Genomic DNA, 25,355 nt, shown 5'->3' with positions numbered 1-25,355 from the left:
AGATTTATACTCATTATGATACAAGTGTACAGGAACTGTCAGCTTGTGACCTGAGAGTCACAAATCAACTGCTAACCAGAGGCAGATGCTGTATTAGCAGTCTCCTAATCACTTCCTGCAGAGATAAACGTGCATTCTTTGCAAGCTTTGGGAGAAAGGAAGAGAGGCCAGTAAGAGTAGCACTGCGATACGAGTGCTACAGACCATTCAGCAAGGATCTTGAGCGTCAGGAGCATAGCAGATCCTGGACGTAGAATCTGTGATATAAACATACTGAGAAAACTCTACGCGGGATCCCATGGAAAGCGTTTCTGAAGGGCAAAGACACTCAGGGAAGCCGGCAGGTCTTCAAGTGCAAGAACTGGTCAGGGCAGGAGAAGAAAGCGCTCTAACAGAATAGTTCGGCACAACAAGATGGCAGCCCCCGTGGGAGGCGGGACGGAGCAACCGGAAGGTCTTCCGTCCTCGGCCGGAAGCGGTGGCGGACTGTGGCGGCCATGGCTGACGAGGAGGAGGATGCGCCGGTGAGCGGCGGGGGTTGCGGGTTGTTTGCGTGGGGCGAGCGGCCACGCGTCTACCCGTAGGGCGGGAGGGGGCTCCCCGTCTAACGGCCTCCTTCCTCCGCTGTGCCCCTCCAGTTCGAGGAGGACTCCGAGGAAGCCGGCGGCGGACTGGACGGCGGGCAGGGCAAGAGGAAGAGGCTCTTTTCTAAAGAACGTGAGTCCAGGCGGGGGCTGCCGGGGCGGTGTGTTACCCGCCGTGCCAGCTGCCCCGTGGCCGGTAAAGCGTTTGGTGTGGGGCCGGCCCAGCATGCTGCTGTCTGACATCCCGTTCCGTGCGCGCTGCTGGGATTTTGTTGGCTTCTGCCTACGTGTTCCCTGCACTCCTGCCTGCCGGGAGTGGGTACCGTCCTGCTGTGGTGACTGGGCTGGAGCTCGGGATGGGAGCGTTGCTGATGTGCTGAGCAGACAGAGGCCTCACGCTGTGTATCTTCCTGCAGTAAGATGCATGATGTACGGATTCGGGGATGACCAGAACCCTTACACAGAATCTGTGGACATTCTTGAGGACCTGGTGATAGAATTTATCACAGAAATGGTAAGTCAGCCAGAGGCGGTGTACTGAAGGCGGCTCTGTTCAGCTTTGGAAAAGAAGACTGAGAGGGGATCTGATCAATGTCTATAAATATCTAAGGTGCGGGAGGAAAAGAGACAAGGTTGGACTACTTTCAGTGGTGTGTGGCAATATGACAAAGGGAAATGGCCACAAACTGGAGTATAGGAGCTTCTGCACAAATGTGCACAGTACTTCTTCACAGTGAGGGTGACGGAGCACTGGAACAGGCTGCCCACAGGGGTTGTGGAGTCTCCTTGTCAGCAGATGTTCAGGACCCACCCGGACTCCTACCTGTGCAACCTGATCTAGGGAGCCTGCTTTGGCTCCCTCTGCTTTAATGACAGCAGTATTCCAGGCAAAAACTCAGTTCCAGCTAGGAAGAAATCTAAACTCAGATGTTGCTCTTTGAATATTAAGACAAAATTAATGCACTTTATTGCACATGGATTTAGGGCAGAGTTTGGAGCCTTTAAGTAGCAGAGGAAAAAATCTACAGCTGACTTTGAGGCACCCTGTGGCATCACTATGTGTTCTGCTGACAAATGGCTCAGTTTTGAAAGGTTGTCCGCTGCGTGTGTTCTCCCCAGTCCGGCTTCAGTTCCAAAGGCATTCCTGTAGAGTGGTACTCAACGCATATGAGGTACTGCACTTGTAAGTTCTTCTGGGACTTGGATGGCAATGCCCACATCCTGCACTTGCTGCTTCTAGACTGTTAAAAATGACAGGGAATACAGTGGGATTGAGATCAGAAAAAAACTAAAAGGGGTAGAGGAACACTGATTTTTCTCTCTTGCAGACACATAAGGCCATGTCAATTGGACGGCAGGGCCGTGTACAGGTTGAGGACATTGTCTTCCTAATCCGGAAGGACCCCCGGAAGTTTGCCAGAGTTAAAGACCTTCTGACTATGAATGAAGAACTGAAACGTGCCAGAAAGGCCTTTGATGAAGCAAATTATGGATCTTGATGCTGCGTACAGGCTTCACGGGGGCATGCTGTGGGCTCCTGTAAGAAGAAGAAATGTCACGTGTGTTGCTTTCAGGGGTTTATTTGAGGTGGAGATCATTGCTGCTGGGATATCTGCCCTGCCTCTCAACCTCTTGTGGTAGGCATTCAAAGCAGCCAGGTGTTACCTGATTGCACGTGTTATTCCTAACGTGTTTTTATACCATTCTGTGAATTTGAGAAATGAGCTCTAAGGATTCTTTAAAGGTGAGAAGTCTGTTTGCTGTGGGACTGTTGAATCTGGCATCTAGAAGGCCCGTGACAAGTTCTTCTTTACTTTGGTTATTGCTAGGTATTCTGTTGACAAGAAACCTGGAAAATAGATCTTGGTTAACTGGACGAATGAAGTTTTCAAGCCCAAACTATTCAAAATTCTGCTCTGTATATAATCCTTGAATAAAACAGCTCAAGTCTGTGCCCACTCTTCAGAGACTGAACTTATATTGACCAGTTAAGACAGGGCACATAAAAAAGTATGAGCTCTTCTAGCATTTCATGGGCTCTGAAGTGCAGTTTCTGTCCTAGTAGACATAGCTCTGCTGTTCTCTACCGTATGTTTAGAGAACTGAAATTAACCTGTTCCAGATTTACTTGCTCTTAGACCCCTTCCTTACCCCTGTTGGGCAGATGCTCAGCTATAAAGCTGGTTTGACTTCATTCAGAGAAGTTTTTCAAATAAATAACCCCAAGATCAGGATCACCAGGTAATTAAGAGCCTGATGGAAAGCACTAAGCATGTGAAATGGTGTTAGAGCAAGCAATAAATATGTGCTGGAATAGCTACACTTTGCTTTGCCAAGCAGGCAAAAATTGCATACTGAAAAGACTTCAGGACACTGGAGGACTTGTTCAAAGGTAGGTTTACTCTTGCAGGCTCTGGCTGTGCTTTGCCCTATTTCCAAAGCAGCAGGATTTGGTTAACTTCTTTTCAGGACAAGGATAACAAGTATAGAACGGTGAAAACACTGCAAGTCAAGGCTGTTGTCTGTACAAACAGCAAGAGAGGAGTTATAACACTTTATGGAGAAGGGGCAGATCTTTAGGCCTGAGCAGCAGCAAGTGATCAGCTGCAGCTTTCTGCCTTGGGTGGTAATTAAGTGCTGTTGAATGCACAGCACGAATAACAGGTGGTCCCAGCAAAAGGGAAAAGGCACTGAGTAGGAAGTAACTCAAAGCTGCAGTCCCTGGACAAGGCTGGGTAAAAGGATAAAGATTGCTTATCTGTTTTTAACACTGTTCCATAAAAAAGGAAAAAAAAAAAAAACTTAAAAAAAAAATAAGATAGTTATTCCTTTGTTAGCAGAACTTGGTGTATGAGGTACCAAGACACTTAAGAGGCATTCCGAGTTCTACTTAGAAAAACGAGACATGTTTCTTCTTCCTAGTCCAGAATCAGACACCCATTACTGCAAAAATAGAATCAATATCCACATTCTCAGAATCTCCGTGCACAGACTTGGGGCTTTCTTTTAACAGCAGCTGTTCAGGAGTCCCTGCTGTACTTTGTTTCACAGAGGCTGTATGAATGATGGGACATCCTTTCCAACTTGAAGGCCTCACGATGGGTGAAACACTGCTCACATGGTCCCCAAAAAGCTCAGAATGTTTTTGCTGAACAGTCTTCAGAATTCTCTTTGAGCACTTGGAGAATTTTGCCCTCCTTTGAAAGAACCATGCCCCATGGTACTGCCTTGGCCAGCGTGTGTTCTGTGAGCCCCGCAGGAGGTATTTACAGAGCGTTGTTTTGACACAGCACAGTTTCTTCTGCAAGCTTAAGAGAAAGGCAGATGTACAAAAGATAACTTTAACAGCTGTTACTGTTACTTCTGGTCTTTTCAGAGATATAGATACGGGCATTCTCTTACCATTTCATTTGTCATACCCAGGAAATGAAACAGCATCTTATACAGTGGTAGCCATAGCATTCTCAAGAAATCTGATGCCCTTTACATCATCTAGCATCATTATACATGCACATAATCTAAGCTGCATTTTCATCCCCCCTCTTTATTACGTATTCATGCACTTAGTAACTTTTTAAATCCTCTCACAAGTGAAGCTAAACAGAGTATTCATATCAGCAGTTCTAGTGACCTGAAGGTGTGATCGTGCTCAAGCTCAAAAAAATAGGTTAGACCACAGTATTTCTCTGCCTTGTAGCAAAACATGTGAAGTTAAACTATAGAAAGTCAGATCCAGAACCCCCAGACTCAGGAAAAATACCTGCATCCTTGCGCCTCCACGTGGTGCAGCCGATTGCTTTTCAACAACTTGCTGCGCAGAAAATAAGCTGCTGATTTGAGTTTATTGCCTTTGCACCACAGAATAGCTTTTCTGAGTGCCTCTGACAGCTCACCAAAAGATGCAGCTGTTTGAAACATCTGTACGAAAGGCCCAGCATGCTGCAATTTTGCCACAGAAGAGGAAAGTGACACTGATGTTTCTTTAAAAGGTTTTGATGTCGTGCATCTACCCTGAAACAAACAAAAATAGTTGGGTTTCTAAAAACATGAGGTGTCTGATCCTCTGCTGGAGTGGAGCAAAGCACTGTGTTTTGCATTTCTTAAGGAGAGACACACAATGAGCATTTCTATTCTTGTCTACTGACTTCCTCTCTGGTCACTTCATTTGACAAACTAACAAGTGCTTTCATAACAGAATGACCTGTTAGATGAGTAACATAAGGCAAGGAAAGGGGACATCTTCCATCATACAGGTATCAAGTGCTAGGCTCTTTAGAGCAAATTTAAAAAAAAAAAAGCCAACAGAAAAGCAAACTCCTGTAAAATGGTGGCATACAAACCCTTTGTACTGGAGGTCTGGATGGTCTAAGCAAACTCTTCACATCAAACCGCAGGTGGTTCCCTATAGAAAGAGAAGAGTTCCCATTAAGCAAAGAGTTTTAGGACCTTGCACAAAGACACTGTAATGCTTTGCCCTGCTGAGCTCTCAGCTCTCCACTGTCTCAGCAGCCTCATGCCTATACCCAGCACTTACAAGCGTTTCATCATCCTGCATGGTAACTAGCAAGGGATGAAGAAGATGCAGATTTACAGATGGCTGTAAGGGTGAGCTTGCATGTATAAAAGCTTCATGCACATATCCAGATGCCTGACTGTCACTGCCAACCATAGGCCTGACTGCAAGAGACGATTGCTAGTTCTGGGCTACGTGCCCCCTATATTATGTTACTTACTCGTGTGGACTTTGCATCCCTTGCCATTCTTGGGCCCCAATTATACAGAAGCAAGAAAATACAGGACCTGTACACAGCATTCATTGCCTGCTTCTCTCTTTGCTGTGTTGTTTAAAAACAATTCTCCTTCTTCCCCAGTACTGACATTATCTACAGCTTTATAAAATCAAGGGTACATGCAGCATTCTCATCCTCTTCCAAGGACAAGAGAGGAGAGTTAGTACCAGAACCACACTCTGGGTAGTAAAAGTGCTTGGCTCTGTTAGACAAAGCTGTAGCCAGTCTCAGATCTCACAAACCAGTAGCGCTGTGGCAAAAGACTTTACCTCTGCTGTCTCTGGTTGTCAGAACGGGTTCTCCAATGTCATCCGCAGGGATGCTGTGGTTTTTCACAGCACTTGCAGGGGTCACAAAACCTCTCTTTTTCCCAACCTTTGACACTGCTTCTGACGTGGTTGGGAAGAGCTTCTTCAGCCAGCTGGTAGGTCTTTTTGCTGTAAGCATTTTAGCTTTTTGTTTCTTCACCTCAGAAGAAAGGTTAACTCCAAGAAAGCTACTGATATCAGAAGGGAAGGTAAATCCCTTGATGTAAGGCATCTGCTGGGTCTCAGACACCAGATGAAGTGATGTTGATACCACGCCATACAGGGAGATGAGGCTCTGCAGTACACACCTGTATTGAATCCTGAAGGGAGAAGACAAAGGTGTAGACTCTCCCCTAGCAAGAACTTGTGCTTATACTCACTGAACAATTGCCTTGAACTCAAGGGGAAGAGCTGATTAAAAAAAATCACATTTCAAACTGCCCTTTCCCTTTGTTCTCATTCAGTAGAGGCCCTTCTCTTTACATTCCATCACATTTTCCTTTAATACTAGCCTGAGCCTCTCCTGCCAAAACACCTTCCATCTTTCAGGCATATTCATGACCACAGCACAGGACTGATGTGACTGGTCCTACAGCTTTGTAGAGTGCAGGCTCTCACATCATGCACAAATCATTTCACAAGAGGTCTTTCTAATGAGCAGTGCACGTGGACTCAGGACACTTGTGCTTGCACTGATGCTCTGTGTTTGCTGGGGAAAAAGAGATTTCTTATGTGGAAAACAATTTTAGCAAGCTCTTGTGCATAGTCCTGTTACTTCCTCAGTTACAGGCAGTAGTTATTTCTTAGTGCTGCTCTGACCAAAACAATGATTTTCCAGGAAAATTATTAGTGAGCAACTTTATCACAGCCTTTCCATGTCAGCATGAGGCAGATGTACTGCTTGCTGCAGAGTGCCAGATGTCAGTGTATGGCAGGCTAGCAGTAATGCTGTGTTTTTATTAGCATTCCTTTATGGTTCATCCTTAGGATGAACAAAGAACAAAGCCTTCCAAAACAGCACTCTCCACTCACACAACTCTTCAGGTGCTAGAATCGAGTCCAAAAGGATGGAGGGATCTCTGATTTATAAGATCTTTTTCCTCTCTCCTCCTAGCTGAATAAAGCTCACTCAGCAGCAATGCTCTAATCACAAGCTTTCTCCCTGACAGGCATGTCAAAAAGACAGCAAACTCAAATACACAAACCATAGCCGGCTCAACAAGCCTGAAGCCACGGTGTTCAAAAGTATGAATTCTTCTGAACAGAGATGTTTAACAGACAAGCTGAGGATTACACCAGTTAAGGTTAAAGAATAAACAGTATGTAATGAAACTTGCTGAACACACCAACTACAGGCAATTCACAAGGCAATATCCTGAATAATTTGGGAGATATGTATCCAAACTTTGGGTTTCTCAAGGCTGGAACAGCAGCCAGCCAACAGCCTGAGGTTCCTACCTAATAACTTGAAAATAAGATGTCTGGCTATCAAAGAATCTTCAACATGCACAAATGAATTGCACAGTGGAGTCCACCAGCAACACAGAGCCTACAGCAGACCTTACTTTGGCCTCGTGAAGTGCTGCCGGTGAGCTGTAAGAATGTTTACATAGTGAAAAAAGGATACAGAAATGCTTTACAGCAACAGTCTAGCAGACGCAGTATGAGCTTACAGCCTCCCAGCACCTTCACGGCCACCGTTTCCAGCATAGACTGGCTGGGAACTAAGCACTCCGCTTGGGCCTCGGCTTTATTTTTCCTGTGACAAGACAAGGGCAAGGAGACATCTGCGATCTAGCATCTGCAACTGAATCTAGCATAGCAACTGAAGGAGGCCTTCAGTTCCCTAGGCTGATCAATGGGTAGTATTGCATACAGGGTCACGTATGCAATACCTACCTGGGAATCAGTTCTGCCAGGGTTTCAATGCAGCCCACCAAGTTCATTTTCCACAGGCGCTTCAAGCATTGTTCTACCTACGAAAAAAAAAGGGGAAAAAAAAGAAGAAAAAAAAAGGAAAGTCCTTCAGCTGGTGTTCTGAGAGACACAAATGCCCTTGTCTAAGAGCAGTCAGTATTTTAAGTGACACCTTCCCCTCATCAGTTTAATAGCAAATTGCAGGTTTGTGTGATGCAGTCATGTTCCCATATCTGCACTGTGCAGAAGAGACCCCTTTATCACCTTACTGTGAACAGGGAATTAAGAGCAGGAGCAGGTCACTGTTCATTGGCACTGCATGGTTTCTCCTGCAGCATATAAATGGAGTTCAAGAAGCATTTAGACAATGCTCTGAGGCAGACGGTCTGATTTTTGGGTGGTCCTGCATGGAGCCAGGAGTTGCACTCAATGATCCTTATGGGTCCCTTACAACCCATGATATTCTGTGTCTCTGTGATAATGCAGCATGATGGGGATAAAGTACAGAGGTTTCTGAAATATTAACAATGGAATGTGTTTGGGATGTAACCAGTCTTTCAAAAACAATAAAGAACAAATGAATCAAGAAGGTAAGAATGACTGCTGTTTTATTTCAGCATAGTTATTTGAAGACTATGGCAATCCCTTTACTACAGAACTGCTGAAGAGTTAAGCTTCTGCCTTAGGAGAGGCAGTGCCTGACAGAACAGCCTGCAGTTGTTCTTCCACACACAAACCTCCCCGCTCCCAACTGAATCAAATAGCACGAGGCTCCAAGACACACCAGCTGAAATAGAGCACTGCTTTGCACGATGTCCCAGGCCCATTCCGGGACCAGTGCATGGTGTGCACAAACCATCTGTGGTTTTGCACTTGGGCCAAACGAATCCTAGGTATCAACGAGCAGACCTTGAGAGCAGCCCTGCAGAGAAGGACCTGGGGGTTCTGATGGATAAAAAGCTTAACATGAGCCAGCATTATGCTCTTGCAGCTCGGAAAGCAAATGATATCCTGGGCTCCATCAGAAGAGGGGTGGCCAGCAGGAACAGGGAGGTGATTGTCCCTCTCTACTCTGCTCTTGTGAGGCCCCATCTGGAGTACTGTGTCCAGGTCTGGAGCCCCCAGTACAAGAAAGACAGAGAGCTGTTGGAGAGGTCCAGAGGAGAGCCACAAAGATGATCCAAAGATGGAGCACCTCCCCTGTGAGGACAGGCTGAGGGAGCAGGACCTGGACAAAAGAAGGCTGTGGGGTGACCTCATTGCAGCCTTTCAGTACCTAAAGGGAGCCTACAAACAGGAGGGGAATCAACTCTTTGAAAGGGTAGATAACTGCAGGACAAAGGGAAATGGTTTTCAGTTGAGGGAGGGAAGATTTAGGTTGGATGTCAGGGGGAAGTTCTTTACTGTGAGAGTGGTGAGGTGCTGGAACAGGCTGCCCAGAGAGGTGGATGCCCCGTCCCTGGAGGTGTTCAAGGCAGGTTGCCCGCCGCTCACCTGCTGCATAGCCAGGTAAGGCCGGTGCCGCAGCAGCCTGCTGTGGAAGACGTAGAGCAGGGCCCGCAAGACGCGTCCCTCGGCGGCCAGGCCCGGCCCGGACAGCCGCTTCAGGGCGCCAACGCAGCGCCGCCGCAGGGCCGGCAGGCAGCTCACTGCGAACGGGAGGCACTCAGCAACGGCCGCGCGCACCGCCGTTCCCCACGCGCGCTCCCCCAGACTCCGCACGCCCAGGGTCGCCTTCCCCCTCCCGGCCCTCCCTGCGGCCTCTCTGGCTCCGGTGCCTCCGCCCCTCCCCACTCTATCCCGGCCGCGCGGTCCGGCAACCGAGCCGGGGACCTGCGGGGTGCTGGGCGGTCACGGCCACCGCGCTGCTGCTAGCGGGCCACGGCACGTCCACGCGGTTCCACGCCGCCTCGGGCGCCGCCATCTTTCCCTGTGCGGGGCGGCGCTGCGCGGGGCGGGACATGCGGGCGGGGGTGCGGTCTGCACTCAGTCATCCCCGGCGTTCCCAGCGCGCGTGGAGCGTTACCGTTTGGGCTGCTCGGAAGGGAGGGTGCAGCAGCTGACGGCCCTTGCGATGCGCTGCGGCGGCAGCCCGTCGGGCGGTGACACAAGTCCTGTTGGCTGTCCTCTGCCATCACGCAATGCCCAGATCCCACAACGCAAAACACGGCGATGTGCTTCACGTGAGCAGCAGTCGGCATTTGGGGCGGGGAAGAGGGACTGAGTGTGCGCTCGGGTGCGTGATCCCAGCCCAAGTCCATGGTCCCCTTCGCAGTGCCAAGCTAAAGGCTGAAGGCTTGGGGCAGAGCGGTTGGAACGCTGTGCTGCAGAAAAGGGTTTGGAGGTGTTAGCTGACAACCGGCTGAACGTCAGCCAGCAGTGTGCCCAGATGGCCAAGGCCAGCTGCACTCTTGGCTTGCATCAAGAGATGTGCAGCCAGCAGCAGCAGGGAGGTGATGGCCTTTCTGTATGCAACATTGATGAGGCTGCACTTCAAGACATCTCATAGCACCATAGAATGGCCTGGGTTGAAAAGGACCACAATGATCATCTGGTTTCAACCCCCTGCTATGTGCAGGGTCGCCAACCAGCAGACCAGGCTGCCCAGAGCCACATCCAGCCTGGCCTTGAATGCCTCCAGGGATGGGGCATCCACAGCTTCCTTGGGCAACCTGTTCAGTGTGTCACCACCTCTGTGTGAAAAACTTCCTCCTAATATCTAAGCTAAACCTTCCCTGTCTCAGTTTAAAACCATTCCCCCTTGTCCTATCGCTATTTCCTCACGCTTGAGTCAAAGATAAATGTTCACTCACCTTCTAGCATTGCCATTAATGTATTTGCTGTAGACAACTACATTAAACTGAGTACAAATTTTGACCCATCTCATTATTTTAGAATCCAATTTGTTAAATGCTTCCTGTTTTTTCCTTCAAAGAGGTTTGTGCAAATGCAAAATTAAGTGGTGTCCCTTTAAAAAGCTAGAGTAAAATTGGCATTAGTGTTCACACCTGTGTGTGGCAGAGTGTGTGAGGGAACAAACCTTGAGTCAGAACTGATAAAAGGCTGCTGCCTGAGCATTCTCTTGTCCTGGGAACAAGGCTGTTAAGCTTCCTAGTCTAGTAAAGAGTTGTAAAAATGAACATGGAGTCTCCATGCTGTGAGCAGAGGGCTGCAAAGGTCTCTCTAGCTGAGATTTTGAGGTGCTTTGAGCACCCTATAAGCGAAGAGCAAGCCTGGGCTATTTGCTTTCAGTGCTGCTGCAGAATGAAAGAATTAGTCCAAGGGCTGTACCCATCACTCCATTCTGTATTCATAAAAGGTCCTGGGAGCATCTTTATTCATGCTGATGGCACTGTTTCCTTCCGGGTGTATCATAAGTCTGGTAAGAGCATAAGTAGCTGTGGATGCCAGGGGTTGTTTTCTGTAATTGGTTGAAATTTAGGGACAAAGCAGATGAAAACTTTTTATTTTTCCCCTTCTCTGTATGCTCAGGTTGTTCTCACTATATAGGCTGCTCTTCTGTCTGTACTTTATTCTAAAGGTTTATACATAAGATGTAATGCAGATATGCCTGCTAATTTTTCTGATAAAATTTTTCTGACTGTGGAGTTCATTGCTAGACTCTGCAGGAACAAGAGCGAGTAGTAAAGAATGAAGACAAACATCCATTGTCTTCCTTGTAATTAGATATATACTAACAAAGGAAAGAAACTAACCAGTGGTACTTAAATTGGGGCTAATGGTCACAGTAAATAAAGGGTATCTTGCACTGCTTGGCAGGGTTCTTGAAAAATAAGCCTGTTTATCTAAAAACTGTTGATCAATGCCTGTGCAGTGATCATCCTGCCCTACCTCCTCTTGTTTCCCTTTCAGATGCTGGCAGCATTCAGCAGTCAGAGGACAAGGTAAGCCTGTGTCTTTGCTTTTGTATACATGCAGATATAATCCTGCCATGTAGAAAGCCAGCATGGGAGATGCAGGCATCTAGCTGCCTAAAACTGTGAAGGTATTTTCATTCACTGGGTACTGTGGGTGTGACTGTCCCTGTAATCTGAAAGATGAAATAAAATGTTAGGAGTGAGCTCCAGTAAGACTTTGGGACTGGGAAACAAATAGCGTGCACTAGTGCTGCTACTGTGGAATAGCGTATAGGCTTTTTGTCCTGGTGTCATCATTTAGAGGTTCTAGACAAGGCTTTTTAAAAGCTTAACATAGCTCACTGGGGAGTGTCCCAGGCTACTGGAAGAGCAGTCAGTTGCTTTTTGAGCTCTTTTCACCCTGAGAGGTGTACTCAGCCCCGTGGGGCAGCAGCAATAGGGAAGTGAAGGCTGTGGAGTTGTACTGCTTCCTTGGCTTCTGTCTGCAGCTGCTGGAGTACCTGGGAGTGGTGATCTATGAAGCTCTGGACTGGGGAATTGACAGCCAAGTTGAGCGAGAACTGAGTGATCCGCTGGATAAACTGCTCTGCCTCATGTTGAAACTGGATGATGAGGGAATGAAGCCAATAGTCACCCTGCAGGATGTTATCAAGGTTTTCTTCTTCTTGCTCAGTAAACACAGCTGCTTTAGAGGAGCTGATGGCTAATCATGCTGACAGGCTGTTTCTGGGGAGTAGCTGGGCAGTTTGTTGGATGGGGGGAGGGTGTAGCTTTTCTGTCAGACCTGGAAGGTTTAAAACCTTTAAGGTGCACTCAAATGTCTATGGAAAAGAAACGAAGGAGGAAGTCTGAACATGGCTCTCACAGCTCTGTCTACAAGTTTCTTCAATATGTAGTCTCCAACGGTAGTGTTCAGTACCTAGAAGACTACAGATCTTGAAACAAGTCACTTGTCCATAATATTTGGTTGCTGCAAGAGGATTTGAATGCCACAGCTCAAACTAATAGCCTCCTCTCAGCCGTAATTTAAGAAAACAAGAAATCGTTGGAGCCCTGGTGTAAGCAGGGTAGGGTGCCAAGGGGGAAAATGAGATGACAAGTGACTCCACCTGCTGTGTTTTGTTGTGGTTTGGAAGCTTTCCCTTCCAGGTACTTATTTCAAAGCACAGCTTGTGGAGATCAGGATATATAAATCACACAAGTACTGAAGTTATTGTAAATATAAGATTTGGCATTTTACTTCTTTGCTCCTCTGCATCTACAGTAAAATAAACAAAAAGATACAAAGGAACAATGAGGAAAATGATTTTTAACCACAGATTGAGCAAAAATAAGGATTTTGCTTTCTTCAACCTTCAAGTGTTTTTATTTCAAGATTTCTTTTAAACAGTTCCACTTCTTTCAGGCCTGTGAGCATCACCTGTCCATGCCTTCTGAGGCTACCAGTCATTACAGAATGACCTGTAAGAGTCTTTTTACTGAATTTATTGAACTTCAGAAGCTTGTGTCCATCATCCAGACCTCCAAAGAGGTATATTTGGCATCACCCCTTATCTACTATGCCTTCTACCTCCATAAATGGATCTAGTTATAATTTTTCCATTGCACTAGGAATGGAGTACCTAGCTGATGGTCTGTTTTCATGATATGGAACACTTCTCTGCACCACACTATTTATTGTAAATTGTGAATGTTTGGGTGTTGGGGCCTCTAAGCTTTTCAAGTCACCATTAATAATTTATACTGGATAAATGGGAAAGCACTGGACAGCTCAATGTGACAACCTCTTGTGCTCACTTCTTAGAGTCTAAAAAAAATGGATGAGGAAGATTTGCTGGAAACCCACGTGCAGAAGAAGGAAAAACAGTGGGTAAGGGATTCCATTCCTTCATTAGAGGAGGTTGGGCTTGTTTGTCTACCCTTGCTCTCTGAGGCTTCCTAGTGACTTCTTTGTTTAAACAAACAAACAAAAATAGAGCTTGAACATCAATTACACTTGTTACATTGTTCAAGAACTTAAGTAGTTAAAGACTTGTCTGCAAAACAAGCTGGGATGTGAACTTGAACTTAAGCTATTTCATGTGTTTACCTCATGTGGATGCTTTTTCTGCACAAAGAGCCTCTTTGTGGTTCAACTTAAACCACTTCTAGAAGTGAAATTGGAGGCACTCTTTGGAATAAGTGTCCACAAGTAGTTACTCATGCTGTTTCTTACTGAAATGAGTCCCACACTCCATCTCTTGGCAGGATTTGATACCTGTCAAAAGGAATCTGTTTCTTTCTGTAGTTGGATTAACAACTCCCAGAAGACTTCCTGTTGGTGGTCAGAGTAAGATGGACTGCATCACTTTAATCACGTGGAGTCTGCTGTTAGTTCAGGGCTGGAGGGGAGGAAAGTAACTCCATCCCTCCTTATGGTTGTGAGCTCCAGCAGCTCGACAAAGGCATGAAGTAGGGTGAGGCTGGAGATGTAGCTCCTACCTTCTGTTTTCTGTGTTACTTGTCCTTCTGTTCTGTCCTTCTGTAGATCTTGGAATGTGTTTGGGGCGGAGATAGCAACTTATTCTACTCTTTTCCAAGGCCCTACATAGTCAGGGCTCAGTCAGAAACAAATAGCTCTTCTGGCTGGAGCTCTGCCCAGCATAAACAAATGCTCTGTAGTCTGGAGTCTGTGGAGACAAATGGCAAGCCCCTAGAGACTTGTGGACTTGCTCTTTTTGTCTAAATAGCACTTGCTTTGAAGCGTGCTCAAACTATTCGTATGAAAATGTTTGTGAAATGTGTGTTTGGGCATATTCTCAAATTTGTGATCTATTAAAATAAGCTGGCAAGCTATCTTAAACCACAAACTCATCAACTGCTGTAGCACTTTTCTGCAGGGAATACATGAATAAATACATGGGCTTTGACGTGTGGCCTGGAGGCCAGTGTTTTTGGCCTCTGCTCCTTCAGGAGACATGGATTCCAAAAGCAGGATGTCTGTTGCAAATCCTTTGCCTCTAGTTTCCAAGTCCCTCAGCACCAGTTCACTGCATCACTCTGACAAACTCTTGAGTTTAAAATAACCAGGGTGCCGACTTCTGGGATTCCAGATTGGAGCTGAGGCCTTAAGTAGTGCCAAGCAGTTAATGCTGTCTGTGGACCACACTTTTCCATCTTGACTGCTATGAAATGGGCTTTCTGAAACACATACTGCAACCTGATATCATGCAGGGTTGTTTTGTCTGAGCAGAGCTGATTCATATGTGTCACAAGACAATCTTCTGCTTGAAATTTAAGCACCAAGATCTCTTGGGAACAGCTATCTTACCACTTACGATGTTGAAGAGAATGGAAAGTGTTTAGTGTTGAATAGGAGACAAACACCAATCTATTTGCTTAGCTCTTTCTTTGGTAGGACTTTAAGAGATTTGTGTGGTGTGTGTGTTCTGCTACACAATAAATTATGTTAGTCAAGGAGATACGGCTAGTATATGGCTAACATCTGACTGCTCTTTATTTTTTTTTGTTTGAAGTGAGATACCACTGTTGCAGAACCCACCTAAAGCAATCCAATTAAATGTCTTTCTCCTCAAAGGCAGCCTACCAGTCAGAGTATACGTAAAATTTTTCTGCTATTATACCAAGATATCTGAAGGCATAATTTGAGAGAACGCACTTCATCCTGTAAAAGGAAGATGGATATGAATTTAAATCAGAAGTTCTGTTCTGAGGCAGTTTTCTAAAACATGTTGCTTCCTTCTTTACTGTTTATAATACAATCACTTTCATATTCAGTTTGCCTTTGGGAACTAAATAAGCTGTTGACTTTGCTCTTCCGTTACAATGTTGTCTAAACAGGCTATTGAGTGGATTATGTTGTGTGTTTTTTTTCCTGCCTTTAACTTTTGTTGTGCTATCCTACGTGCCTGAGAATCCTGTGGAAACAGGTATTAATACAGGAACTGGATGGGAAGATAGGAGTTATCAGCTTATGTCTCCAGGCTGTAACCACTAACATAAGTTGCTGTTAGAGATTGCTTTCTCTTTGTGTTCTTCGAGTTTGTGGGCTCTTCGACTCTTGGTTTCCAAAAGTTCAGAGGATTTTAATCATAAGGCTTGGGATTTCATTCTCAGTGTTTCCTAGAGTGCAATAATATGAAGACAGGAAAGAAGAGGGGGGAAACCAAAACAAAAACTCTTCTGGTACATGGAATGCTTGCAGGAAGTACTTCAAGAAGATTAGTCTTAAATACCTGGCAACAAAAAGTGTGTTTTGATGAAGTACATTCATAAAGTTGATGACAAAAATCAGGGATAAACCTGGTACTATGCCCTAATCTTCAAGTGGGTTAAAGGGGACTGTTGAGAACACACTTTGTTTCTGCAAGACTTCAGTTGCTCAGTTTGTCCCATTAACAGAGAGGGAGAGAGTGCTCTGCCATGAGTTCTAGCTAGATGTTGACTTGTTTCTCACTGGATTCTCCTAGGCATCCCTGTGGCCCAGTGTCATCCATGAACTGCAGAATGGTGTAAAGCTGCAGAAGGCCACTGAGCGACCACAGCGTCCTGTCCCTCTGAAAGAATGTACCTACTCCCCTTATGAATTACTTCTAGATGATATTCGGCACAAGAGGTACAAACTTCGGAAGGTGAGTGACTACAGTCAGGGGACAATTTTGAAACCAACTGGTTTCCAAACAGTATTTGTTCTGACTGAAAGGCACTCTTCAGGTCTTTCTCAAAGGTACATCCGATCCAAAAGTATTAAGAGCTCCCTCTCAGCTACAGCTCAATATCTGATTGTTATGTTTATCCAACCAAACGCTTCATTTCCAGTACCTTTCTAATCTGGGGCAGACAAACTTTTATGAAGCTGGATAGCAAGCTTGTTTCCCCTCCAGGTGTCAGTCACTTCCTTCTCCAGTGCAATTAAGCTGCCTTGCACAAAACAACTCCATTAAAGAAACTCTTGCCTGCTCATGCTTTTGTACTCAAGACACTTGTCTTTACAGGCTGCTTGAGTTGTGCCGTGCTTGGCATCTCTTACTGGATTTCTTGCCTTAGCTGCTGTGAGATGTATGAAAATGTAAAATCACTGTGGAGTTAGTGCTCTGCTCAGCCTAAGGCAGAGGCCTGTAGGAGTGTATGCGAGCTACTGCAGGAGCTTAGGCAGGATGAAAAAAAAAGTTCAACTGCTTCCAGGGCAGCTGTGGTGCTGACTCAAATGGTAAAGGCTTCTAGCAATGTTGATGTTGGTGAAGATGCGCAGATATAAAAATGACTGAGTGCCTCCGAAGGTTTGTGATGCTGTTTACTTGCTGCAGCTTGAGCTGGGAATGATGAGCAGATCTAAAACACTGGCATAAGGCTTTGTGGCATTGGTGTGTTTTGCAAACAGACATCTTGGCAGAACATAAGACACAACTCCAGTTATAATAAAGACCAATATTTTAAAGTGAAAAGTTTGCTTAGCGTGCTAGACATCAACATTTTTTTCCCTCCTTGCTGGCACTCCTAGAGGCGGGGGATTCAAATCTTCAGCTCAACACTCATAAAACTCTAACTCTCACTTTTGATTGTGGCGCCAGCCTTCAGATAAGGCTTTAACACTTATCTGGAGACTAATTTGTTCAGAAATACGTGAGTAGTAATGGAAAGGAGAAAATACAACTACTCATTTCATTGATACTGCTATGTATTGTAAAGCACTATGTAGTACAGAAACGTAACTGAAGGTGGCAGGATGAACTGGCTCTTGATTTCTTTTTTTCTTTTTTTTTATTCCCTGTGGTTGACAAGAAGCACAAGCTTCAATTTGAAGCGCATTTGTCAAAAATACTGGGAGAAGGAAAGGAGTACTTACTGTTTCAGACTTTGTTTGAGAAGTCTCTTAAACAAGGATTTCCCCATGTGCAAAGCTACTTTAAAGCTCCTGTAGCAAACAGTGGTCTAATTTTCAAATTAAAGGACAGCTAGTGGTATTTTACTGCACTCTCATGTATTCTGCAGTTGTATGCACAGGGAAAGAAAATGGCATAGTCTCAAAGTAAGAATAAGTGGACAAGGCAGATAAGTCAAGTTGTACATGTGTGTATATATATATTTGTCCTCTCTACATCAAACACAGGCCTTGATGAGAGAAAAAATCTGCCTCACAAGAATGCCTGCACTGCAGTTCTATCTTGCTATTGTTCCTAGTTTATGTGGGGCTGTAAACCAGTCTCTGGGACTCTAGCTTATGCATACAGCTGCCTGCTGCTACAGTTCTTGTTATGGTCTTCTATGTTCTGTGTTAACCTATTCAGTAACTCTCCTCCTTGGAGCTGAGTTATCACTAATGAAAGTATTGTGATCAAGTCCTGACCTTAAAATATGACTACAACATTTTTTTCAGTAGCTTCTTAGAGCATTTTGAGCTGTCTGCTTCCTATGCATGCTCCAAAGGGCCGTGCAGGGCTTCTGATCATCTCTTGCCATAGGCAAAGCTGTTTCTACAAAAAACCTCTAAGCAAACTTAATCACTCTACATTTTCCTACTCTTTTTTTTTTTTTTTTTTTTTTTTAATTTCTTCTCCGCATTCCTTATTCTCAATATTTTGAGTTGTTCATTGTGCCTCTGAATGAGAAGGTGTGCAAACTGTGGAGAAACTTATTGCTCAAGCACCATTTCTGCTTTTTCAGGTGAACATCGAGCAAAAATGCAAAACCCCCAGCAATGCTGTAGCCACTCCCAAGCCTCATCTAAAACCTGTAGGTGACTTGGTGCTGTATCTAATGATAGCAAAGCAAGATAATTTCAGAGTTGATAGGATGATTTCTGGGAATACAAATTTAATGTTTTAACTACTGGTTTGGATTTAGGAGAGGGCTAAATTGTAATTAACTGTTGGGCAGAACTCGCTGCCAACACATGGGATTAGGAAAATGGGAGGTGGCAAATCTTCAGAGAAAAATTATCAGTCTATTTCCACTGCTGCTACTTCTAGCTGGAGCACTTTGTGGTCCTGAAAGTACTCCTATACTACTTGATCTAGCCTTGTTTCAAATCTGAAAGTTGCTGAAATGTTCTTTAACAAACACATTATCTGAAGCTTCTCTCAAGTGCCTCAAAAGACAAGAAATGAGGTATGGAAGGCATGATGTAGAGGGCTCAGTGCCCTCTTGAGTGAGAGGCGCTTGTACAGCAGTACCCTTGCTGAAGCTCCAGTTCTGTCACCACTGTCTCCCCACTTTAGCTACTGGCTCTTTGCAGTGCTATGCTCTGCCTGCAGGTGCTGGAGCGGAAGCTGAAAGAGTGTGTGCCATCAGAGCCTACCTTACACAAACAGCTCATGGCAGAAATTAAGCAACCACAGAAGCTTCGATCGTCATCAGCAAGGGAAAGTGGGAGCAGGCCTAAAGGTATCTGCTACAGAGTGACCTTATCAAGCATACAACTGAAGTCATTAGACTTCAGTTGTATGCTTGATAAAAATATTGCATAACATATAATGTAAGGGAGGAGGGAATGCAAACTTGGTTTGTAAATGATAAGAATATTTCTAGAAAACTCTTTGCGGTTTATTACATCTTGAAGATGTTTCAAACTGTGATTTTTATAAATAGAGAGTTGAATTTGTCAACTGACTTGGAAAGCAGGATTTCAATAATTTCCTAAAACTGAAATATTAAATAACAGGGTAAATATCAAACTCTGATATGTGGGTATAAGGTGTGTTACTTTCTTGCCACAACATGATATCTTACTGTTGCATGTGTATTCTTTCTTTCACTTCCCTCACACCACCCAGAAATGTCTGTAATTCCAAATGTTGCCTTGAAATCTCTGAATAATATTTTTTTAACATCCCTAGATGCCAGTGCAGCACTTCAGATCGTGAACACAAGAGCACAGCATCCGAGATCAGGAATTCAGGTAAGGCTTTAAATGAAAGGGCTGAATAAGTATAAACAGTCTATTCTAAGCATTGTATCTGTACAGATATGTACCTTAGAACATCAAGTTCAAATCTCAGCGTGAGCAGTCTTGTTCTTCAAAAGTGAACAAACATGATACTGTTTTGTTCACTGGAGTATTTGACTCTACAGAAACTCATGTGATGTTTAAACGCTTCTTTTTATGACACGAGTGTGGCTTATAACTCTAAGGTCTGCTGTTGTCACTAAAACTAGGTATTCTCAAAATCTTGAGAAATATAGGAGAAATTTTGGCGCATATTAGCCAAACTCCTACTTTTACCTTCCAGTGAGGCAACTGATGCTAGATGTGTTTGCATTTCACATGATTTAGTTACAGGAAGCAACTTTACTGGTGAATTCCCACTCTTCTGCCTGGGAAGCAACTGAAGGAGCACCATTTTTAAGTAAACTGGGCTATGCGGGCTTTGGGTTCTTTAATTTCATAGCCTGATCTTGACTGTGTGGTTCTGGGATTCAGTCTGAGCACAGTTAGAAACTGTATGGAACAGAACTGAAACCCTAACACGTTATGCCCAGCACAGATGCTCTGGCAAACAAACAGGAATCTGTTTTCTGTAAGCATTTGTCTGAAATGCATTTGCTTAACTGAGGAAAATGGATATGAATTAATAAAAGCAGAAAATCTTAGCTATATTTGCACAAGAATGTGCTACTTGTAGGAATATTCACAGCTTGAGAACTATTGGTGTATTATTGTGAACTAGAAAGACCTCTGTAGAGGCTGTAACTTTATTCTGCTTTTCTAGAGAAGCTAGAAACTATGCTCTCTACATACAGCATTGGGTTTGAGCTAAGTTATTAGTACACTTAACTGTTTTCCAGTTGGTACATGTGAGCCAGAACTAAGAAAAATGGCAAAGCATTCTGAAAGCTGTAAAGAATCTAGTGAAGTTGGTTGCTGACCCATTGAAAATTTGGGACTAAAATCAGCACTGAGCTTGATTGAGGTGATAACAGATGAATCTGAAACTTAACTGGCTTGACTGGAGCTTCCTGTTTAGGGAAAATTTACTTGCAATTGATTCTTGAAACACTAAGTTTCTAAATATTCTACATTGTTTTCTTTCTTTCTCCTACTTCTGAATAAGCCTTGTACTGTTTCTGGTCGATTCTGAATCCTGGGTTTTGTTTAGTAATAGTCTGAGCAAGCTTAAGAGTACCTTGTTCTCTGGTCTACAGGAAATGACTCCAAAGCTGTCTTCCAGCACCCAGCATGCCTCAGCCAGGTCATCAGTAGTGTCCTACAGCAGCACAGGTCAGTGCTGTTTTTGCTATGTGTGTAAACCAGGTGGTGACAAAGTAGTCAGTGGCCTACTGTGCTGCCATAAACTTAGGGCTTACTGTGCTGCAGCTCTCTGATCACTTGAAGGTACTTGACAGAAGAAGCTCCAACACTAAATCATGAGTCTGGGGAGGTGTCCTTAGAAAACCATTCCTCTGCAGTTGACTGATGCTTGTACATCTCCTGCAGCTTCAAAACAATGATAGTGTATCCCAAAAGGCATAATTGAATTCACAGTTAAAAACTTAATGAGCCTTTTGAATGTTGAAGTAGAGCGCTTGATTATATTAAACTAAATGGTGCTAATGAAGGCTCATCACTTCCTACTGACAAGCATAATTACAGTAATCTCTGCTTTTTATGATCTGAATTAATGGAGTTTGAGAAGGAGAGATGCAGGCCTAGCTGTCTTCAGAAGGCAGTGTCATGCTCTTAACTATTCAACTTTTGGGGGAACATTTAGAGGCTGCCAGCCCAGTTTTTTGCAGCAGTCTGAAACTTTCTACCCAGGTCTTGCTGCAGATCATACACTTCCTCCCGTGAGCACACCCCTGCTAGGAGACCTTCAGCATAACAGTGTCCTGAATGTTGGCCAGCAGCAGCTGCATCCTTACAGAAGAAGGTCCAAATCTTTAGACACTGGCCTTCAAAGCAAGAAATTTGTAAGTCTGGCATATCAGCTGCCAAGCTGTTCTAATATATCTGATGATGATTCCAGTGTGCACCTTGAACCTTGTGTACATGTATTGAACATGTTATGTTGGTTTTATTTAAGCCATATTGTATGCTCAGCTTACATTGGGATATTATTTTTCACTTGGAGGCAATATAAAACTTGTAGTGTCCTTGGAGGGAGCTGCATTGCTCTTTCTCCCACCACAGATAAAATTCTAATCTTATCATAACCCTGACCTCTTTGTTCAGCGGCACAGTGGGGGATGCAGGTGGGCAAGGCTCCCCACCTAGACAAAAACTGGTGATCTTGTTGAAAAGGAAAGAAAAAATAGCTGCTATTTGTGTGGGATCAGTGGGTCTTTGGTGAAAGATAAGACAAGAGCGTTGTGTTGTGGAGAGAACCTGTACCTTAGGTGAGGAGAGGAAAAGGTACCATCTGTGCTATGTCTGTATCCAAGGGTAGGAGAGTTTTCTGGTGATGGGATTAAATGCTTTGAAGGGGGGGCAAAGGACATGCTTCCCTAGTGCAGGTTCAGGAAACTACTTGAGTTTTTTACTAAAATCTCAAAAGCTAAAGCAGTATTCCCTGAAGCGTGCTCTACTAGCGACACATACAGTCCATCAGCAGAAGTGAGTTCTGGATAGAAATGTTGCTGAGCCTCTTGGGACTGAGGTTTGAGAATAGCTTTTACAGTGTGTGTGTATGTGTGTATGTGTGTGTGTGTGTGTGTGTGTGTGTGTGTGTGTGTGTGTGTGTGTGTTTAGCTCTTTCTGATGCTTAACTTCTGTTTTTGGACAGGACTCTTACTTTCCTACTACAAGGCCATCACCTACCATTGCTGAACTGATTGGAACCAGATATGCAATGATAGTGCTGAAAAGGGGAGGCTTTTCCCAAGGAAGTAGTGATGGTGTCTTTCCAAGAGCAAAGGTATGTTTCCTTCTCCTTGTAGAGTACTGTCCTTGCCTTGATAGAAGCTGCCTGGTTTCATCTCTTAGTCTTGAACTGCTGAGGTACTCTGCCTCAGTTCTTCCTGTTCATGCTGCTGATCTGAGTTTGTCCCTAGGCTGTATAGGATCTTTTAATACTTGTGCTGTGATGGCTTCTAATCAATCTTAGGCTGTGTAAATTCCCTAAGTAGCAGCCTAGCCTTCGCTTAGTATTTCATCTGTTATTTCTATGCTAGTTTAGCTGATTGCCGTTCTTGTTGTCCAGCTCTGAATTCACAGAGATACAGATTGCTTCTCTGTGTACCGAATTTCAAAGGCTTTTAATTCAGACTCTTAACACTTGAGTTGTGCTGACCTAAGCCATCCTGCTGAGGGATGAATATAAAGGCTAGAGAGATGAGGGAGGTAGAGAATGCTACAGCACAGGACTGTTGCCTGCCCACTCTGCTTACTTATTCACAGCCTGTTCTAGAGGGCCTACTTCCACCAGCCCCTCAAGAGCAGAAGTCTTCAGAGAAAGCCCGTTGGAACCCAGATGTGAGGAATTTCATGCTGCTAGGCTTTGGGGTCAGCTTCTTGTACTCACTTAAGTAGCAGTATGCACAGAGCCAAAGAGTTCTACTAGCGCAGCTATGATAACTCCACTCCTGTCACAAGAATCCCTGTTTTCTTCTCACCTTTCTTAACCAGTGTTGCTTTAATTTGCTTTCTCTCTGCTTATTCTAAAATGGCTCTCTTATCCCCTTTGTGTTCTCACTGTTGAAGTTTTTTTTTTTTTTTTTTTTTTTTTTTTATAGCTTTCTCAAGCTCTGCTCCTCAAGATAATATCACTTCTGACTGCCAGCTGTGTATGAATGTTCTTTTTATAAAGTTCAAGAGACTCATCAGCTTCCTTATGACTCACTTATTGCTTCAGGATTGGATTCAAAGTTGCCCTGACTTAATCTCTTTGGGATTGTTGCAGTCTACCTCAAAGAATGTCTCTCTTCTTCCCTCTCTTAACTAGCTACTGTTACACTATTGCACAATACAGCTATTGTTTGTTCAAGAGCCTCTTTTTGAACTCCTGTTGTCTGGCAGCTGCTCCAAACCTCTGCATCACAAAAACACAGACTTACAAATAAGGCCTCTATTGCCTTTTTAGCTTTTAATTCCTGTCTCTGCTATCCTTCAATGGATCAGCTATTCTGTGTGGATCTGAAGCCTTGAGAAGGTTAGCTTGTATGCTCGCTCTTTGGCAGGCAGTGGATACTGTTGGTTGAAAGATATTTCCTGTTGGCATTCACAACATTTTCCATTCCACAGATCTGTTTCAGCTGCCGTAAGCAGATGTTTCTTAAGTGGCCTTACAGCTGTTACCTCTGCAGCAGGTGAGTGGGTACGAAAGGACTGAATGAGGATGGAGAGTTGAGTAAAAGAATAGCAGTGAAAATACTCAGAATTCATATGGTAGCAGTCCTTGGATTGGAATGGGTTCCTTAGCGTTTCGGCTTTGCCTTACTACACAAGCTAGGCTGAAGAACATGGGAAAACTTACCTCGGAAGTGGTATCTCAATATTAACTCTTAGTAATAGCTAGCAATGCCCAAATTTAATGTGCAAGCATAACGCTCAATTCTTCGCAGCAATCACTGTCTTCATTTTGCTCTGTAGGTTGGATTTTACTTCAGTCAAGGGCTTGAGCAGGTTCTGGAGAGCCTTTTCAACACAGCTTTCTATTCAGGACTGGAAAAGTGGACTCCAGACCTTGTGCCTGGGGAAAGAATTGGACCTAGTATTATCCACTGATTTGTCAGAGTTTTTCTCTTCATAGGAGAGGAAAAGAGAAATTTCAGGTTCTCCCAGGCTCATTTAAGTCTATTTGAAACAGCAGCCAAGTGCTGCACTGAATACAAGCAATAACTAAACAATCAGTGGTAGTTCAGTAACTCTGTTAGTGAAAATGGTACTTGCATTTGAAGCCTTCAAGCTACAAATGATGGTGTGCTTCAGATGACCTAAAAGTACTATAAATACCATAGGAGGGCTGGCTGAACAGAGAACTCTTGACTTGTTCATTTTGCCTTCAAGTGACTTTGCTGCAGTCACAAACTGAGACTCTGGGTAAGTCATCCTTAATACAGCACCTGTGTTTACTGAGCTTTTCTCAAACATAATGCTGGGTATTTCTTTTTCTTAGTGTCGTCTGCTGTGACTGCTGCATCAAGGCAAGTCTAGTCTTTACAACAAACATGTTTTTTCTTTTCTGTTTTCTCTGCACTTCATTTAGTCATAAGAAGCTTTCCTTCATCCCACTGGTACCTCAAATCTACCCTCTAGCTTGTTTCTAAGAAAATAGGCAGTAATAGAAGATGCAAAAACAACTAGGAAAGAAAGGCATATCAGCTGAAACAGCTCTGGTTCCTCTTCCTTTGATCCTATGTAAAGTTGTTGGGATTATTCTGTGCTCTATTTATGCGAGGGTCAGGGAGTTCACTGCATTACTGTTTATCTTCTAAGTGCAGTAATAAATCAACTAAATGCCATGCAATCTTCCTTCTAAGAAGAAAGGTTTTCCTGAGAACTCAGGTGATTTGTGTTGTGATTCTAGATGTCCATGCCCTTCAGAATGTGTGTACATCTTCCACTTCACTTCTTAAAACTTTTGAGACTCTCCAGAGAAGAAGACCCAGCTACTCAAGAGCAGAAGAGCTCAGAGTTGCTGCGTGAAATAGAACAATGGGAGTGTTATAGGTAAGCTAGGACAGATGTATTATGCTTTTACCTTAAAATGTGTTACCAGATACTTGTCAGCAGGTTTGTTTACCTGTGCATACAGCTGCATTATGTAGTCTCGTTCTAGTCAACTGAATATTATACTGAATGACTGGTCTAACTGATCTACAGTTCATAAAAAGTACTGCAGTCAGATGCAGAACATTTCTAGTGGAAGACTCATTTGTATGAGAATTTCCCAAATTCTCATGGTGTTCCATATCCACGGCAGCTGGGGGTGTTTCCCTGCAATC

The 25,355-nt window shown here is 44.1% G+C and overlaps 3 protein-coding genes across 3 annotated transcripts; 2 read left to right on the top strand and 1 right to left on the bottom strand.

The window, feature by feature from the left end:
- Positions 1 to 438: 438 nt before the first annotated feature.
- On the top strand, positions 439 to 2,538 carry TAF13 (TATA-box binding protein associated factor 13). Its single transcript, XM_042809810.1, has 4 exons — positions 439 to 524; positions 639 to 717; positions 1,001 to 1,098; positions 1,913 to 2,538. Exons 1-4 carry the CDS (start codon positions 498 to 500, stop codon positions 2,081 to 2,083), a joined length of 375 nt encoding a protein of 124 aa, XP_042665744.1. The 5' UTR covers positions 439 to 497; the 3' UTR covers positions 2,084 to 2,538.
- Positions 1,529 to 9,523, bottom strand: NEPRO (nucleolus and neural progenitor protein). Its single transcript, XM_042809625.1, has 9 exons — positions 9,433 to 9,523; positions 9,094 to 9,248; positions 7,582 to 7,658; positions 7,310 to 7,441; positions 6,888 to 6,965; positions 5,644 to 6,002; positions 4,925 to 4,986; positions 4,345 to 4,595; positions 1,529 to 3,892 (listed from the first exon to the last, which is right to left on the bottom strand). The coding sequence occupies exons 1-9, from the start codon at positions 9,521 to 9,523 to the stop codon at positions 3,514 to 3,516; spliced, it is 1,584 nt and encodes a 527-aa protein (XP_042665559.1). The 3' UTR covers positions 1,529 to 3,513.
- Positions 9,524 to 9,673: 150 nt separating this feature from the next.
- LOC122155616 (protein spire homolog 1-like) lies at positions 9,674 to 24,718 on the top strand. The gene is made up of 14 exons (XM_042809624.1): positions 9,674 to 9,782; positions 11,473 to 11,504; positions 11,966 to 12,130; positions 12,883 to 13,008; positions 13,282 to 13,347; positions 15,947 to 16,108; positions 18,141 to 18,209; positions 18,731 to 18,860; positions 19,313 to 19,374; positions 20,619 to 20,694; positions 21,232 to 21,383; positions 22,196 to 22,327; positions 23,653 to 23,717; positions 24,527 to 24,718. The coding sequence occupies exons 1-14, from the start codon at positions 9,674 to 9,676 to the stop codon at positions 24,675 to 24,677; spliced, it is 1,497 nt and encodes a 498-aa protein (XP_042665558.1). The 3' UTR covers positions 24,678 to 24,718.
- Positions 24,719 to 25,355: the final 637 nt, after the last annotated feature.

The sequence above is a fragment of the Centrocercus urophasianus genome, unplaced genomic scaffold, assembly GCF_019232065.1.
Source record: "Centrocercus urophasianus isolate 14NV4802_14NV808 unplaced genomic scaffold, USGS_Curo_1.0 seq_12, whole genome shotgun sequence".
Classification (NCBI taxonomy): Eukaryota; Metazoa; Chordata; class Aves; order Galliformes; family Phasianidae; genus Centrocercus; species Centrocercus urophasianus.
Note: the sequence above shows the minus strand (reverse complement) of the source record. Positions and strands in the feature narration are given on the sequence as shown.